We start from the raw sequence: 18,467 nt of genomic DNA on the forward strand, positions 1-18,467 counted from the left end.
CTCCTCATCTTTTGATAACATCATTTTTATGTTGGTTCAGCTACACCCACCTTTTCTGTCTGCCCCTCCTCTGAACTTACGTGGAAAAATGACCACAGAACCACCTTACCAGGGAAGGCTGCAGCCTACATCTGAATGAGGAAGGAACCTGGAGACAGCAGGGCCACCATCTGGGGATGCTTCATTTTATCACTTTTATCACCTACTTTTTGGGCTGGTCCAGTGGTAAGCGCCTAGTAGTAAATCTGTCACATAATGCACTGCATATGGCACTATCATTAAATATAGCTAGATATTAAATCAGAAAGAGATTTCTAGAGGAATTATAATCTAAACATTCCAGAGAGAAAAGCAGCTTTAACATCTGACAGTATTGATACATGCAGCTAGTAAATCTAAACATGAGTCAGATAGAATCATAGCCAACCATGGAAATTTAAAAATAATGCCTGTGTGACATGTGGTGTAGTTAAAATGCTGGGTCTTGAGCCTACAAACATCTGTGTGTATGCCTGGTTTGAGAGGCATGAGGGAGTTCTCTGTGAGTCACAGCCTTGGAGGACTCCTGTGGAAAAGGGGTGATTTTGAGGCTAGAAGACAACATGTGCATGGAAATATACCTGGATTCAGTATTTATGAGTTCAGTGATGCCTAACCCCAGAGTTTTTCACTCTCCTGTTTTGATCTGTGGTAGAGACATATGCTTCTCAAGGCTTTCTGTAGTCATGACATTTTGTTCTTGCTGTGAGGCACTCCGGGAATATTAATACAAATTAATTCAAATAGGCTGGAAAAAATAGTATCCTTTTTTTTCCTTCAATCTGGGAAATACCACCAGGGTTGAGAGTAAATTGAAACTACTTCTAGGTTTCTTGGATATATATTTTCTTAATTTCTTCAAATCTATGCCACTCTAGCTTTCTGTTGTTTATATTTTAGATTTTCATTATTTTGTTTTGATGCTGCTAAAATATTCTCTGACAATCTGTCCTTTCATGTAGAAAGATTTCAAGTCCAATGCAATATCTCTGAGGGAGTTTTCAAATCCAATCCAAAGCTTCCTCAGAGCTACTGAAGAATTAGAACAACTTAAATGGAACAGTGAAAGACCTTCAGAAAATGTCTTTGTATGTAAGAATATGAAGACTTCTGGTATTTGGCTACAATGAGATGGCTCATCTATGCCACGGGAAGAACAGTAGGATGCAATCTGTGTACAACAAAATTCTTCATTTCCTGATGCCACAAATAATGTATATTTAAAGGTTCAAACATATGTTTATACATATGTGTTTGCATTAAGGTGTTTTAAATACATGTATGTGTTGGCATCTCTCCAAGAAATATATGGGTTTACCTTTTAATGGTCACTTACTGTACCCACCTCCAGACAAATAAGTCTATGTTAACAGCTTCTGTTCAAACAGAAATTTCTCTTCAAATTGATTGCTTTCCTGCAAACAGGAAAGAGGCTGAACAGTTGTGAAAAATCAGAGCTCTCTTACATGCATTTCGTGCCTAAGATTATGTTCTGGATGATGTTTTGTGTGTTAGTTTACAGGCACCTGATACACCTTGGTAGTGGCTGTATAAAGTCTATTGACTGTATTTGTCTCTGGGATGCAAAGACAAAAATGATCCCCTCAGCTGGTGTATATATAAGTAGAGACACATTTGAAACCTCTGGTACCTGAAGTTCCAGTCTGAACGGGGGTGACTGATGATTTCACAGCCAAATGTCTGCACCAATGCTGACCTGTGACTTGTGGTGTTGATGTGGTGACATTTTGGTCTTCTCTTTACCCTGCTATTTCCCTGAGTGGTGGCAGGGTGAAAGCACTTCATGCTCTGCAGTTTTGACTTCTGTAGCTCTTGGCTGACAGGTGAGCTGGAGTTTCTGATTTGTAGTTTGAGTGGTAGCACGGTGATCTTGGATGAGTGTCATCGGTCCCTTTGAGAACAGTGAAGTGTTATGCAATGTCTCTGAGGGATTTTTCATGAGTCTTGGGAGGCCTAGCCAGGATCTAGTTTATGCAGGTCTAATCTCTGGTAGAAAAAACAAATGTATGCATCTTCTAGAAGAGAATGTCTTAGCAACTTTGCTGAGGCGGTCAGTGCCTTTGGCTGCTTTGGCTGAGCCCTGGATCCTGGTCTTGGTTTTGGTCAGAGAGGTTTTTGTGGAGCTAAATTCTGTGGGGTTCAAGAGTTTGTCAGACTTCTCTGCAGGGGGTGTTACAAAAGAAGTGTGGGAGAAGAGAAAAGAAAATTAACTCAGCAACTGTAGGTGAAAAAGAATTTTCTGCCTTTTTTTTCTTGCTCATCATGTTCTGAGGTTTCAAGGCTCTACAGCTGGGACATCTCATGTCACTTCTATAAAAGATGCAATTCCTCATCCATTTTATGGAAGATAACAAGCAGCACAGGGGTAGCTGGTAGCTGATGCCAGAAACAGTTGTGGGGAGTAACATCTGAGGATGATGAGTGAGCAGATGTAGCCTTTGTGCCTGCTGAGAAATGCAGTGGGGCAGAAGGACACCACTTGTGGCTTCCCTGAAAAAGAGGAATTGAGTTAGCAGCATGTCTGGCTTACTTTTTGTCACAAAGAACCTGGAGAAATTTTGAATAGCTGATTATGTTCATCAGGGAGCTCTTACAGGAAGAAGTTGTGTTATAATTTATATTCTTAATTTTATTACATGACAATCCAAAGGCCAGGGTATACATTCAGTTTCAAGGTCTGTATTTTTCATATGCATGACATTAACTTTGCAGGGTGATATTTGTTCTTGAGTCTGCTTAAGAGTGCTAGGATTTTAAAATGAATGATAGTAAAAGGGAAACATGAGCTGCTTAAAGAAGTGTGTAGCTTTTAGTTCCATCCTAAAAATTGAAGTTCCTTCTCTCTCAAGCTGGTTTGAAAGCAAAGTTTCTCTTAGGCTTGCACCATTGTTACAAGCAAGCCTGGATCCAAGAATATTGATGCCAAGTAAGAAATTAATTTTTTGTTGGCTAAATGCTACCATGTTGTCATGGTTTACCTCTGGCACAAAGCCAGTGCTCTTGTGAGAATACTCTTTCTCTGGTGTCTGCTGTGTGATGTGACTAGGAATAAGCAAAGCAGGCTTAAGTAGTGACCTCAGCATCCCAGAAATCCCATTTCCAGTCCAACCACCACACATATGCAAAGATTATGTACTCAATAGAGAAAACTTTGGGTGTGGGGATATTTTATGTGGAAACCTGCATTTCCTAATCTAAATTGTGTGGTAATCTGTAGATTCTCAGTTGACCAAAATGATGGTTAACAGTGGGAAGCAGCAGGGAAGACTGGCAGTGTCCTGGATGTTTATTAGGACTCTGCAGTGTGTACCAAGGCTTTATGAGCACAGGGCTGAGCCATGCAGCTGAGGCACTCCATGGAGTTTTCAGCTGAAGAGGGCTCCATGGAAAGCTCAATTCCGGCCTCTGTATTTCTCCACTGCAGACATCACAGTATCACAGTTATCATATATATTTTTTTCCCCTCCAGTTCTACTGATATATGAAAATGAGCATCTGGAGGCTATTGTTCAGGATAGAGGAGGTAGCATCAAGTGGCTTAGTCATATCCAGTAGCCTTTTTAAAGATGTGCAGGGAAATAATTTTGGTATATAGAGCCAGTTACTCCCTCTCTAGAACTGCACACACTTATTTTCAGGTCACTGTGTTCTTTGCTTGAATTGGAAGAAGCATTGCCTATTTAGAAAGAGAAAAATATATAATTTAATTTTTTTTCTTTTCTTTTTTTTTTTTTTTTGGTCAATACTTACCGGAAAATATGGAAAATATATCTAACCTCAAAGGCAGATAATTTTTTTAGAGATATTTGTTGAAAATGGTTATATTATTCTGGTAGCTGATTTACATTTTAATTGGCAAAAGTCTTCTCAAGATAAGGAAGGTGGTTTGTGTTTCATCATCAACATATTGTGATGCCCCAGTTCTGAGGCATCTCATCAGCACAGGCAACCTGAAATTTCACTTTCAGAAGTGTGTCCAGTACCTGTTGGTGGTTTTTTGAGGAGTTTTATATACCATTGAAGATTCTGATCTTTAAATTTGATTCCTCTTTTTCACTTCAAAACATAGGAGACTGACTCCTTTTTATGGAGACTCATGATTTGGTCTGTTTTCATTATAGTGTGCATGTATTTGTAACCTGTATAGGTGAATACTGAGGGCAAGAGTGCTCAAAGCTTAGTCTTACTATCTTTTTGGAAGGACATTTCTTGTTTGCTTCAATAAATGCAGCAATATGGATTCATAAGCGCTACTGTTCCTGTATTTCTGGAACACTTTGATTTAGCTTGAGCTAATTTCTGAAGCAATTTTCTTGACACAAGTAACAAGTAGAGGCACATCTGTTGCACCTAATTAATTTTTGTGTGTGGACACTACATTAGTATAATTGAAGACATGAAAAGAATATGATACTATTATGTAGAATCTTTTCATGTCCTCTCTGTTTCCTGAGTGTGGTTGTGTCCAAGTCCTATGTCTACTTGTTCTCATAATGGCTATTTCAATTAGAGGCAGCTTTGGATCATTCAGCTTTACCTGCGTGCCTTCCTCTAGAAGACATCCTTACCCATTTTATTCTGCTGAAGGATGAATTTGAGAGTAGTATTTCTTTTGAGAATAGGTTCAATTTGTAGGTATTTCATGAAGAATCTATTTAGGCTCCAAAGTTTTTATCTATATTGATCCTTCTAAATCATAGAGCTATGTATAAATTAAAGTAGAATTGTTTAGAAAAAATATTTCTAGTCTGATTGTTCATAATTTTAATGTATGTAGTGCTCTAGGGTTCAGGTATCAAGGAACCCAAATTACCAGCAGTCCCTTCTGGAATAAGTGTTATGGCCATTCATGCATTTATAATTCTTATAGTGTGGGATGTTATCCTCTTTGTTTTCTTTCTTTTGTTATGATTTGAATACAAAAACACTACTTTAGAATGATCTTAGGAACTACAGGTTTTTGGAAAACCTTTAGGTCCCGGGGATTCTTCCTTTTGATTGGGGCTAGCATATGTTGGACTACAGATACAGAGGACTGCAGTTTTTCAGTCTTATTTCGGGGAGAAAAATTTGTTAAATTCTTAAATGCTTAAATTATTCTAACTTAAATACCTAGGATGCAGTAGGGGTTTGATTAATGTCTTGGTAGCCAGCTGAGAGCATCGAGATATTTTGATTTTGGCGTGGCAAAATTTAAAATGTGAGATGATAAACACCATAATGTCTGTACATGATCATTTAAAGAAAGGAATCAGAAGATTTACACTGTTGAATCCCACTTTGGCAATATGAATAGACATGTCATTTATAGACTCATAGAATGGCCTGGGTTGGAAAGGACCTTAAAGATCATCTGATTCCTTCCAACACCACCGCCATGGGCAGGGACACGTTCCACTAGCCCAGGTTGCTCAAAGCCCCATCCACCCTGGCCTTGAACACTTCCAAGGATCCACAGCTTCCCTGGACAACCTGTTCCAGTGCCTCACCACCCTCACAGGAAAAAACATCTTCCTAATACCCAATCTAAACCTGCCCTCTGTTAGCTTAAACCCATTCTCCCTTTTCTCATTCCTGCAAGCCCTGGTAAAAGTTCCCTCTCAGCTCTCTTGTAGCCCCCTTTAGGTACCAGAAGGTGCTGTAAGGTCTCAGGCCTTCTGTTCTCCAGGCTGAACACTCCCAGTTCTCTCAGCCTGTTTACATTTTTGAGGTGCTCCAGCCCTCTGATCATGGCCTCCTTAGCCTTGCACCAGCACTTTCACATCCCCCTTTTGGAGACCCCCAGCTGGATGCAGCACTCCAGGTGAGGTCTCACCGGAGCAGAGTAGAGGAGGAGGATCACTCTGGTGCTGGTCACACTTCTTTTGATGCAGCCCAGGATATGGTTGGCTTTCTGGGCTGCCAGCACATATTGCTTGGTCATTTACCTTCCATCTGTTGGTGTGTAAACATAAATAATTCACTTGATGGCTCTTTTCCTGCCAAGGGTCACAGAACTACACTGAAAAAGCAAAATGGCAAAAAACAATCCCCTCTCCTGCCGCATTTTTGTGTTGACAGATTAAGCTGCAAGATATACCTAACTAACTGACAAAATGCTTTCACAAATATTTCTGGTCCCCCAAAAAACTCCAGGTTAAAGTGAGCTAAAAATTTTTAGGCTTCAGTTTGATATCTTAATTCCTTGCTGGAAAATTAATTCTCTTGATGAATAGTCTCCAGTAGAATCAGACAATTGCAGCATAAATAAATGTATGTAGGCATTGGGTGGGATATTTTTAAAACAATAACTGTTTTTCCCAGTTACACCAGTTAGGTTCCATTCTGGCTGCTTGAGGAAAATGAGATCCCATAAGCAAAAGCAGCTGGAGTTGCAAAATATTTTGAGTAATAGCTTTCCATGCTAATTCCATTTAGGAGTCATATTTAAAATAGGAGACAATTTTGTTCTCATATTTGGACACTAGATAGTAACTCTAACTTCCTTGTTCAAGCTGAATATAGAGCAAGTAATATTGGGGAAGTATATATTGCAGTTGTTAAGCAGGCTTTTGCAAAATCAGCTGTTGCTATTTGCCCAAAAAATTGAAGGAACTAATTTTCAACATTTGACTTCTTAGATACCCTTTAGTATAGAGATTCTTGCTTATGTAGATTTTCAGGATCACACGTTCCTAAACAAATGAGAATCTTTGGAGGGAGAAGATGACATCTAAATTTTTTTTCTGGCAAATAGCTTCTGCACTTAAAGAAAATGAGTGCAGATTTCTTTCTCTATATAGATTTTTTTCCCTGAAATATATAATGGGAAATGTTAAATTCTATGCATTTTCTTTTCCAAACCGACCCTATATGGAATTCACAGTAGCTAAAATGTTGATAAAGCTTCCCCTAAAATTAAGGATGAGCCTGATCTACTATTTGCTAATTCTGGTAGTAATAGAGTAGTAGTGACCTTCAGTGGGTCTAATTGGCAGATGTTATTTTCTGAAACACATTTCAGAGTGTGATAATAACAATAGAAAAATTAACATCAATATATGCTATCTGCTGAAAATGCTATTAATGCTCTTATTAGAATATATAAAAATATTACTGTTCTTACCTCCCTTTTTTAATCCACCTTAAAAAGAGCACAGGGTATGCTTTAATTAATGTGTCTTCTTGGTGCAGGGACAATTCTATTTAAAAGTCATTAAGATTTATTGTCCTTAGCTTGAATAATTGCTGTGCTGTCTGTATCTCCATATGTACTTTCATGTTTTAGGGGAAGAGAAACAATATTATTTTATATTCAGGAAAATGTTTAACTTGTTTTTCAGTTCAAAGAGATATTGTGCTTTTGATGAAAAGGGAGCTGTGGCTTTCAGAACATGTACTGACACTTAAGGAGAGACAGAAAAAAGTAAATGGAGGCTTTTGTGATTTCAAATTGGCAGAACTATTTATTCAAAGTAGGAGCTAGATCAAACCTTCATCCATTAAACTTAAAACTTTTATACTGAAGTACATCAATATGTACTCCTCAAAGGCCATTCCTTCTCCTTTTCTGCCTTCACTTTGCTGTCTGGCAGTGGTGATGCAATCCAGGACTTCATTAGCTTCTGGTGTCTTCCCTGGGTCATCATTTGCTCTCAGGTGTGCTCTCAGACTCTGCACTGGATGAAATGCCCTCAAGGAATTTAGATTTAAATAGGACAGAAGGCTGATAGTCTGCCCTGGGATCTGAAGCTGGGGTTGGAGGAATACCTGGGGGTCTTTTGGGAAGACCAGGGAAGAGGTAGGCTGTACCTTGTGCCTCACAGCCCCGAGGGTGAGAATCATTAAATATGTGAGCTGGTGATCTGAGGTCAGATGCTCCAGTTGTTTGCCTTTTGATTTCACTTTGCTCAATATTTCTTTTATTTTTTTTCTCTAGGTTGGTGTGATTGGTCTGAGACCATACTCCACACTGGTCTAGAGGAGGGTGAATACATATCCCATAGTCCAAACAAGCCCCAGAGCTGTGCTTGTAGAGGCAGATGGCTCAGTCCACACTAGCTTAGCTATTTATATTCCACCTGAGGGCTTTGGAGAGTAGGAAAAGAAGTGGAATAATGCTTGTAAAGTATCTTTACATGTAGGCAACTTTTATATATTTTTGTTTTAGTGTTTTTTTCCCTCATAAACTGGAATACAAGATTTTATAAATATGAGATCTTTAGCTGAAAGCCTTCTTCTCTGTCTCATGAAGCATTCTATCCCCATTTGAACTACTTTCATATGTGCAGGTGAGGTGATTAGAGACTTCTAAAGATTCCACTTGCTTTGTAAAAGAAAAATCACAGCCTATATACTTTTTAAAAAGGTGTGAAGGTAATAATTGCTCACAATTTTGCTATGTGCTGAAATTCCTGTAAATTGTACTGGCTGTTTTCAAAAGCAAGCAGGGAATATAAACAAAATGCTTCAGTGTACCAAAAGCAAAAACATTTGGAATTTATTTTGCACTGCCTGACAATAATAATTTAAATGGCTTCACAACATGCACAGAGAAAATTTTACGTTCAATTGCTTCTCTGTTAGGAACTCCTTTTTAGAATCATAAACTTTTATAAGAAACTTCTTTTCTGTAGATCCCTATCTTTAGAGTGCTCTTTGCCAAAGAATCAGTGAGAATGTCTCGAGTGGCAGCTCACTAAGTGTCTGGATGGATGGAGGCGAGGAAGAGGCATGGCAAGACCATTTCAGTGAAAAAGGCATTGCTGGGGTGCTGGTGAGGCACAGAGGGCTCATCCTCCTCTGCCAAGGAAAATCCCACACACCTGCATCGTTTAAAGTCACTGAAAACTGAAAGCTCTGGAAGCAGAAATTAATTCTTGTTCCTGGGAATATTTCTGCAGTCTTGTAATTGCACTTTCTTGAATTGCTTGGATAATGACATTTTATCAAAAATCTTTTGTTACATGTTGTGGAATTCTGTGAAATTAAAGAGCTGGTGACAGTGTGATTTCTATCATGGCAACGTTGAAAAATCAGTTGAAAATTTGCGAAGAATTTCTTTTGATGTGCTTGTTCATTTTTGCAGATGTATATGCTAAAAGAATTAGTATGCTCATGCTCAGTTATTTAACCTCAATAGAGAAAAATTTAAACATTTTAAAAGTTAAACATGTTACTTGCTTTGCTGAATCAGGCATGTAACACATAAGTAGTTGGAAGTCAAAGGGGAAATTCAGAGGAAGTTAGTTATGCATGGTACTTCATTCTTTTCTGTTAGTAAGATTCTGTATTAGTCTTAATTTGAAAGATTAGTGGAGGAGAAAAAAGAGAATAACAAGGAATAAGAGGCTACTTCACACCTTCATGCACCTGATGAACCTCACTGGCAAAATATTAATTTTCTTTTTAAAGAAAATAATAATATTAATAAAAATCTTCAGAGCCTTTTATTTTAGAAACTTGGTACTATTCTTTCTTTTTTAACCTTAACCTTTTTTTTTGTTTTATAATATGCTGATAGAACTGCATAGAGAAGCATTTTTACTAGTATTAATAAAATACTCAGCTATTTGACATTATACACAAAATAATGGGTATATATATTTTCTCTTGAAGACATATTCTCTTTCTTATTATTCGTCTTATAAATATTAAGCAGTATATTTGCACATACATTGAATATGTGCAAAAGAGGAATTTTTCTATCCTGATATAGATATCTCTATAGGCATTTCTGTCACTGCTGCCCATCTCCCCTGGACTGCTGTTTTTGCCAGGATTTTCCTGGATACGTGGGCTGTGTATGTGCAGCTTATAAGGAAGGATAGATACAGCAAGAAAAAACTGATGAAGTAAAATAATGGCATTTTTGAACACTGACTTGGGGAAAGGCCTCTTGAAGTGAAACAGGGCGTGTGAAAAGTTTAAAAGCAGGAGGAGGATTGTAGTTTACCTTACAGGTCTATTACCTGCAGTCATTTTGACCACTTGTATCAGCTTGTCATGGTCTGATCCAAGGCTGCTGAGTGCAGGATTATGGGATTTGCAGTTCTTGTTTTAAATCTGTGACTTCACTGACCCCAAGGTGTGTTCAGAGTTTGTTGCCCTAAGTCTGGCATAGCTTAATTTGTCAGTGCTTCTACCACATTTTATTTTTTGTAGGGAAGATAGAAATGTGTACAGGCAGGGTGGTTTTCTGTTCTGCAGGAAAACATATGGATTGCCTTGTCCCTAGGATGGAGAGGCCAGCAAGAGCCTGTTTTACCCAGCACCCACTGAGAATTGATTTAGTTGTAAACAAAAATGCAAACTTGTTTCTAGGAAACAAAGCGATTGTAAGAAAGCCATCAAACACTAGAAAAAAGTTATTTAGGATCTCCATTAAAGTTGTGGCATCAGGTTGTTTTTGTCACTACATGTAAAATTCACCATATATATTTTTTTGTGTAACACCTGGAACAATGTATTTTATCTACACCTCAGTATATTGCTAATGAAGTTTTTTTGCAGAATGAATGTTACTTTGTCATATTTGATATGTGTTTACACTTGATAAGCATATGTGGCTAGTAAAAGTTTCATGAAAGGGTGGAATATAAACTTTTCACTTTAAAGTGCATCATGTTTTTGCTAGCTGTGTTAGCCTGGCATCCTGCTCCCATGAAGCTATCTCACTCAGAGATAAGCAAGTGGGAATTCTGGTTTTTGGAGATAATTCAATTTTGTTAGAATAAGAATTAGAGGTAAAAATTAATGCAAACAATAACAACAACAACAAAAAGGAAAAAATTGAAAAAAGCACAGAAGTTCTACAACTGATGAGATGCAGATACTGTTTACTGGGCAAAGTGACAGCTGAATGAAGTGCAGAATCTGTGCTGGGAGGCAGAGCCATCTGAGTTAATGTTTAAGCTTCTAAGAATATTTTAATAATCATTACCCAGTTACTTTAGAAATTGCCTTAGCAACTCAGTGTGAGCTATTGAATACTGCCATATCCATACAGAGACCTTTCTTGGAATACTCCTTCACCTCTCCAGTACAGCACTTTGACTTGAAGGAAACTTACTTTCTATGAATATTTATAGCCTGTTCTTTTACAAGAAGTTTTATTGATTTGATTAGTGCTCCCACAGAACACAGATGAAAAGAAACCTCTGAAAGGAGATCAACCTCTGTCTTGTCAGTTCTTGAATATTGCACACTTTATTAATGTCAGTCTAGGCTTTCCTGTTATTATTCCTAGTTATAAGAGAAGTATTGGTAATGTCTTTTTTTTCAGACAAATTAAAAATCAGTATTTTTAATGTATTTTACTATGAACATCAACACCCTCTAAATAATCTATTTGCAGTTTTGTGACACAGAATTATGGGCTAGTGCTAAAAATCAGAATCTTGTAGTTTGGGATCCAGAGAATACCAAACACTCAATAAACAGCAGCAATTTGTGACAACATGGTTCCCGAATCCCTGACTAAAACTGTGAGAATTGGCTTCTAGAAGCTGGAGTGGGTGAGTGAAGTGGTTGAGTCACCAACCCTGGAGGCATATAAATGATGTGTAGAAGTGGCACTTAGGGACATGGTTTAAGGGTGGGCTTGGTGGTGTTAGCTTAATGGTTGGACTCAATCTTTAAAGGTCTTTCCCATCCTAAACAATTCTATGAAGAAATTACATCAAACTTCTGTAAAGAAAAGCTTTTTTGATTTCTTAGCAGACCATGTTCTGAAATAGAGAGAACTTCATCTCTATTCATTGCACAGGGCTCTTCCATCAGGAGGATTCATGCAGGAATTTCTTAAATTGAAAAGTTAAATTCTTTTCTGTACATGCAATTGATGAATTAACTTGGAGGAGCACTATCTGCATATTCATGATGGGATTCCACAGGCAGCAGCTTGTGAGCAAGGGCTGTAACACACAGTACGTTCATGAGTGAAAGAATTCATGTGTATATATAGCACAGAAGTGTACTTGTAAAGCAAAAGTATTTGTATTCAATTCATTTGAGGTTTAGATTTTAAAGTAATCCTTGTTCTTGTTCAACCTTCATATTCTCTTGCTGTGTGTTCAGGAATGTGTGTGCATGCACATGTGTTGGCCCTGACAGGAGGGGAGCCCAGAGCTTTTAGCTATTGGCAGCACCTATCTCTGTGTATCTCTAGCTTGAGCAAGCCTGAGGGTCTTTGAGGGCTTCAGATGACAAACTTTCACTAATTAATGGTCAGTGTAATTCATAGTGCTCAGCTACTGATTTGGTGTGAGTTATGGGCCTAATTGATATAGAGAATTTTGGACTTACCTCTCTTCTGTGCTTCAGTTACCTACCTGTAAAAAGGGGAATAGGAATTTTCTACCTACTTTGCAATGTTGGGAGGGAAGTCACACGGAGAACTGGAAAAGCCCTTATACTTGAACTATCCAAAGCCATAAAACCTCATGGAATGTGTGTTTGTAAATATGCAAATATACAGGCATGTCAGACTGGAAGTGTAGGAAAGAGTCAAGAGAAGGAAAGGAAAATGAATCAGTGTAAAAATGGAGATTGTTTTTCACACAATGAGCATAAACATGGAAGTTTTGCTGTTTCTGCAGTGTATGCAGGGATTTCCCCATAGTCAGTATGGGTACAAACATTGTCTTGTAGTTTAATGATTATGTCTAGACCATTTTTTATTCTAAAAGGAATATCTTATTCAACTGTGATTAAGTGCATATCTCTGCTTTGGCACTATTGGGCAGGGATGTATTTAATGCTAATCTCCTGAGCCCAAGCGCTGATCCAAAGGGAAAAAAGCATTTTATCTTCTAGAAATTCAATGAGGTACCTTTTATAAAGATTTTACCAGATAGCTCCTCAGGGCCTGGAAAAAGCATCCTTTGATCTCTTAAAATCAATTTGACATTCAGTATCAAACCCCACGTGTGCCCTTTGAGAAGGGCAGTCACTGTAATTGAGCGGGGTGGTCAGGCTGGATGTGAACCATGGAAACACCACTGACAGTGGCGCACAGAGTTTGGTGGCTGAGGCCAAGGCCATCACAGCTGCTTCCCCTGCTCCAGCCTCCTGGGAGTCAGCAGCCAGCAGCTCTGCCTTTTCTCTGACTCTATGAAACCTCAGTATCAACTTTCTGTAATCCACTTCTGTGTAATTAAGAGTGTGCCTGTTCACCAAATGATTTATCCTCAGTATTGAGCTCTTCCATCAATGGACTGCATATCCAAACCTACTGCTGGGAGTAGTTGCTCATACCTTAAAATATACAGCATTAACTTGGGATAATTTAAACTTTATTTCTTTTTGATATCTCATGAATGATGTCTTGTTTAATCTGAGGTTTGTCATAAACATGGAGAAAACATTTGCTCGTACTTGAATTTGCATTTCCTTGTATAGAAAGAAAATGTTTCAGAACTTCCCCATAACTTTCAGTTCTACCTGAGGTACTTGAAATAAATGAATCATAGGTGGTAGCACTCTCTTCCAGTCAATTTAGCAAGTAAAATCTAGTCTTAGAATTCTCAAAAGCACCTATAATCTCTCACATGAGAAATTACTTAATAGCTACATAGTTTCAGTAGATGCCCTGCTTTGTATAGGAATTTTATGTAAAAATCATGCTCATTTTGGAGTCTCTATATTTCTAACTCCACTTTGAAAATGTGTATCCACAAGAGTTTTCTGAAGATATTGGTTAACTAGAAAGCAAAGGAATTGCTCTCTCTAGTTAAAACAGAAAAAAACCCATTAGTTTTCAGTCTTCCTTTTTAAGAAGGTTTGAACACAAGAATGCTTGCCATCTGAACAAAAGTATAATGTCAGTTGTATGACAATTCATAGCATTTCAAGCTTTTTCATATTTGCAATATAATCTATTGTTTGTCATGGGGGAAGACTCAACCAAAATTTGAAACTTCAAACGTTGTTCTGTTCAAAAGCAGAAATATATAGTTATTAAAGTTACTTATATCTGCCTAACAGCGAATCTGCTTCTCGTGGGAAAGTTACAGATGCTTTCATTCTCCCAGAAATATGTCAAAAAGACTATATGAAAGTAAAGAATCCTAAAAAAATTTTCTTTCTTTGGATTTTTTTTGTTTTTTGGTTTCTTAAAAATTCTTTTCATTTTTCATACCCCTGCTTCCACCTCTATAGCTGACCAAAGGGATACAGATTTCCTTTGAACCTGATTTGAATCTCAGGGATTCCTTGGAGTTTGGAGCTGAAACCCTGGAATATGTTACTTTTTTGAGTGGAGCAATTAGTTACAATCTACTTACAATGGGCTTTTATTCTTAATTCACACAGAATCAAAGAATCAGAATTGACTCAAGGGTTACTGGAAGCTCCTTGTAAAATGCATTTCTTGCCCACAGTTGCTTGTCAGAGACAAGTCCTTTGTTCATTAAAAGCATACTGAGAATTTAGCAGGACATGAAAGGGATTTGGTGAAATGAGGAGGCAAATCATCCTCCTGGTTATGAAAGTGAAGTGGGGAGGGTGCATTGGGGAAGGACAGTCTGAAAAGGATGCTGACAGTATTTTGGATGAAACAGATCCCATTTAGCAAGTTAAATTTTGTACTCTGTACTGCTCATGGCAGATAGCATTGATTAAAAGCTTTGAGAGAAGCTTTCCAATGAATTTTGAAGTTTAGATCCAGCAACTTGTTAATTTCCACAATCAAACCCAAGTATATTGGGTTGAGGTGGGGAATGGACCAGTTCTAGGAATTTCCCCCTCAGAAACAGGGGAAGGGATGAGCAGCACAGGACTGAGAATGAGAAGAATAAGCAAGGCACTGAGGCTGCCTGTGCAGTGGGCACGTCCTGTCCCATCCCATCCAAGCAAGGAGCTCTGGGGCAGGGAAGAGCCAGCAGACTGTGTTGTCATGTGGCTGATTCCCCAAGGTCTGCCTGTGAGCAAGGCAGACTTTATGCTGCCTCGTGAGTGGAAAGGGGAGCTCTGAAGTGAAATATGGCAGGGAGCTACTGCATTGCTACTGGGGTCAGACATTCCTGCCCTCCCCATGCAGGAGCTCTGTGGTACTCAGGGATATGCAGCAGAATTCCTAGGGCCACGTTCTCTTCTTCCAGCCAAAATTAAGGTTTCCTTGGTTTTTACCTAGCAACAGAATTCTTCTTTTTTTTTGTCTTTATTATAATTATTTAAAGAAAGAAATAATACTTTTCTTCTGACACAAACCCCTTGGGAATTACATCAGCCATATGAAATATAAATACATTTTCTCTCCTGTTGTATAAATAATGGATTAGGTTTTCACTGGAGAAGCTGAGAGTAGGATTTAAGGACAACTTGTGTAACTCTCAAAGTAGGCTGTGGTGTACAGCAGCAGACTGTTATAAAACATGACACAGTAGGAAATGTGATTAATGTGTGATGGAAACCCCTTGGTAGATCGGGTCACTAAAGTATGTACCCTACCCATGGTTTGTGTAATGCTCAGTGAGCATCTGGGCAGAAATGAGCTGCTACCTGGTGGAGTGCTATTTTATCCAGTAATGTGTGATTGAATCATACAATTATCACACAATACCTTTTCTGTGTTTATGGAAGAAAAGCATTTGGCAGTTTTTAGGATAAAAAACATGAGTTTGAGCATAAAAGTGAACTAGGGTCCTTCCTTCAAGGAAGACATAAGTCTGGTTTAGGGAGAGCACCCAGAGCTGAATGTGAACTTGGTGTCCTCATACCAATGAGCAGCAGATGAGCAGCATGCTGCAGAGCAGCAGCCTCTGTGAGAGCTCTGGGATGCTCACAGAGTGCCTGCTTGTGTTATGGGGCCAGCCAAGCAAAACTGCCTGCTTGGCATGTGCTCCACTGGGCTGGTGTTTTGTCACCATTGCAAGACATTGCTTTTGTAGAGAAGTAAATAAAACGTGACTGCCAAATCCCCTAGCATGAGTTTTCTAAATCTGGTGCATCCAGACCCCTGATTCTGAATTGCATTAAGACCTCCCAGGAATTATAACCTGGAACAATTTGAGCTTCTGTTGATGCATAAACAGACATGTTTATGAAAACAGAGTAGCTTGGATCTGCTTGTCCCTTTTTGATTGGTGATGAGCTAATTTTATTTTAAAACTTTACTTCTTTGTGCACGAAGGGACAGAGTGAACTCAGTGGAGCTGAAATTTCCTGAATTATAATTTTAACCCTGACTCTGGTTTAAGGAAGCATATTGGGTTGGTCTAAGTTGCTGTGACTTTTTCCCAGTTTTCTGAGTCAGGCTTTCTCTCATATATTAGTGAGGGAACATTTACGAGATTGTAGGACTCTGCAACCTGTAATTAGTATTTCGTGTGATTTTGTTCCTTTTTTTTTTTTCTTTTTTTTTTCTTTTGAGGTTTATGAGCCAAGATTTAGGGAAAATTTAAATATCAACTTTCTTATCTCTGACTGAATTCTGTCAATATTGCATTTGTTGTTTACAGAAGTGCAGTCTGAAAGAGAATTATCTAGGAGTAAAATATATTCCCATTGTCATTTAATTTTATGGTAATGAATCATAAAATGGCCTGGGTTGGAAGGGATCTTAAAAGATCATCCAGTTCTTGCTTCCCTGCCATGGGCAGGGACACCTTACACTAAACCACATTGCTCAGAGCTCCATCCAACCTGGCCTTGAACACTTCCAGGGATGGGGCACCCACAGCTTCTCTGGGCAACTCATTCCAAGTTAAGTGAGGGACATTTTGTCTTGCGTGTTCTGAAGGGAAAAAGTAGTTTTAGCAACAGAGCTTTGGTGTAGCTTACCTACATGAGAACAGAACCAGAAATTAAGATAATAAGTTTCATAAAGAAAATCTACCATCATGCTCAGAATCCTTAAATAAAAATACTATTGAAATACAATAGGTAAGGCATTCATTAAATGCAGTCTATATTGCAGTAATTTTGTCAGGTTGTGAAAAAAATGTTAAGCTACTTTAAAAATAAAATTGTTCAGATTGTTTCCAGAAAAATGGATTTTCTTTGGGGGATTTCTGTGCCTATGATGTTTTTCTTATGAAAAATTTAAGACACTAAGACAAATTTCTCAACTACATGCCGAACCACTTTGCTTTTTATTTGCAAGTTATTTTTCTAACAAGAAGGTAATGTTAAAAGAAGCTTTTGTCTGATTTCTGAAGATAAGCCTTTTTATGTCAAGTTTTCCCTTTTGCCTCCTTTGAAGGGCATGTTGTTCTGCTAAACAGTGAAATAATGTCAGAAATTCTGGGGTGTTACTGCTACTGCTCCCTCAAAACATGACTGATCCTTTGGAGGAGAAAAACGTTTGAATTAAAACCCAGGACTTGAGCTCTTGAAACTTTATTGTAGGGTTCTGCCTGTGTGACCTTGTCCAAATCATTAAATACTGATCCTGGGAGATGTACTGAGGGCATTCCACAGGTGCTGCACCCTGTGCTCTTCGTATTTCACCTTCTCTGTTCTGAGTGGACCAGCAGCAATGGAGCCATCACAGGAATTTCGGCTGCTCTTTTACACAAGCCTCTGAAGACAAAATGATTTCCACTTTCAAATGGACAGAGCCATGAGCTGTATCTCTAAGCTTTGTTTGAAGGAACCAAGGCCTTTAATAATGAAGAATCTAGGCAGTCCCATTTATGGTAGAAATCCCTGTTTTGCTCATCCAAGTGGTTTGGGCTTTTTAAAAGCCGCTTCACTTTGAAGCTTGGCACATGTGAAGGAAAATTGTGTTGCTTACAGGTGCTGTGTTGTGCTTAAACCCGTGTAATTTACAGGTGCTGCAGCAGACACTGTCAGTCTAAGGCATAGATCAATCAATTTCTATTAACTACATGTAGTAGATAATAAGAGAGTAGCTCAGAGAGGATTGTACAACATACATTTTCATTTAATTTCTCTCAATGTTTGCTGTGTCATGTGGTTAACCTGGTTAGCCTGTTTTTAACTGTTCTGTTCCCACAGTTCTTTTAAAACTTATAATGTATTATGTGTAACCTATTAAACATCTCAAGTTGTTTGCAATTTAGGCTTTGGAAACATCTCCCCACGCACACAAGGTGGAAAGATATTCTGTATCATCTATGCCTTATTGGGAATTCCTCTGTTTGGTTTTCTGTTGGCTGGTGTTGGAGATCAACTAGGGACAATCTTTGGAAAAGGAATTGCCAAAGTAGAAGATACCTTTGTTGTGAGTATGCTGACTGCCTCATTTTGTTCTTTTGCTGCTTGCTCTGAATCTCACAGGTGAAATGAAAAGTCTGAAAAAACAGGTATAGCTCATTGTTGCAATCAGATGTGCAGGAAAAGGTAGGAAGGACTTGGCACAGTCTGAACTTGCTAATGAACACCTCTGAGAATTGAGTGAAGACATATTCCCTACTATTGTTATGGCTGGGAAGTGGAACAATTCCCAAATAATTTTGGTTTTG

At 38.3% G+C, this 18,467-nt stretch overlaps 1 protein-coding gene across 2 annotated transcripts in view; it reads left to right on the forward strand.

Moving 5' to 3' along the window:
• KCNK2 (potassium two pore domain channel subfamily K member 2) overlaps window positions 1-18,467 on the forward strand; it is a 130,450-nt gene that overhangs the window by 84,733 nt on the left and 27,250 nt on the right. For both annotated transcript variants that reach the window (XM_063152178.1, XM_063152179.1), the window contains one exon: window positions 18,066-18,226. In XM_063152178.1, the coding sequence (XP_063008248.1) occupies window positions 18,066-18,226 (161 nt within the window). The remainder of the gene's footprint in view (window positions 1-18,065; window positions 18,227-18,467) is intronic.

Source organism: Melospiza melodia, chromosome 3 (genome assembly GCF_035770615.1).
Source record: "Melospiza melodia melodia isolate bMelMel2 chromosome 3, bMelMel2.pri, whole genome shotgun sequence".
Taxonomy (NCBI): Eukaryota; Metazoa; Chordata; class Aves; order Passeriformes; family Passerellidae; genus Melospiza; species Melospiza melodia.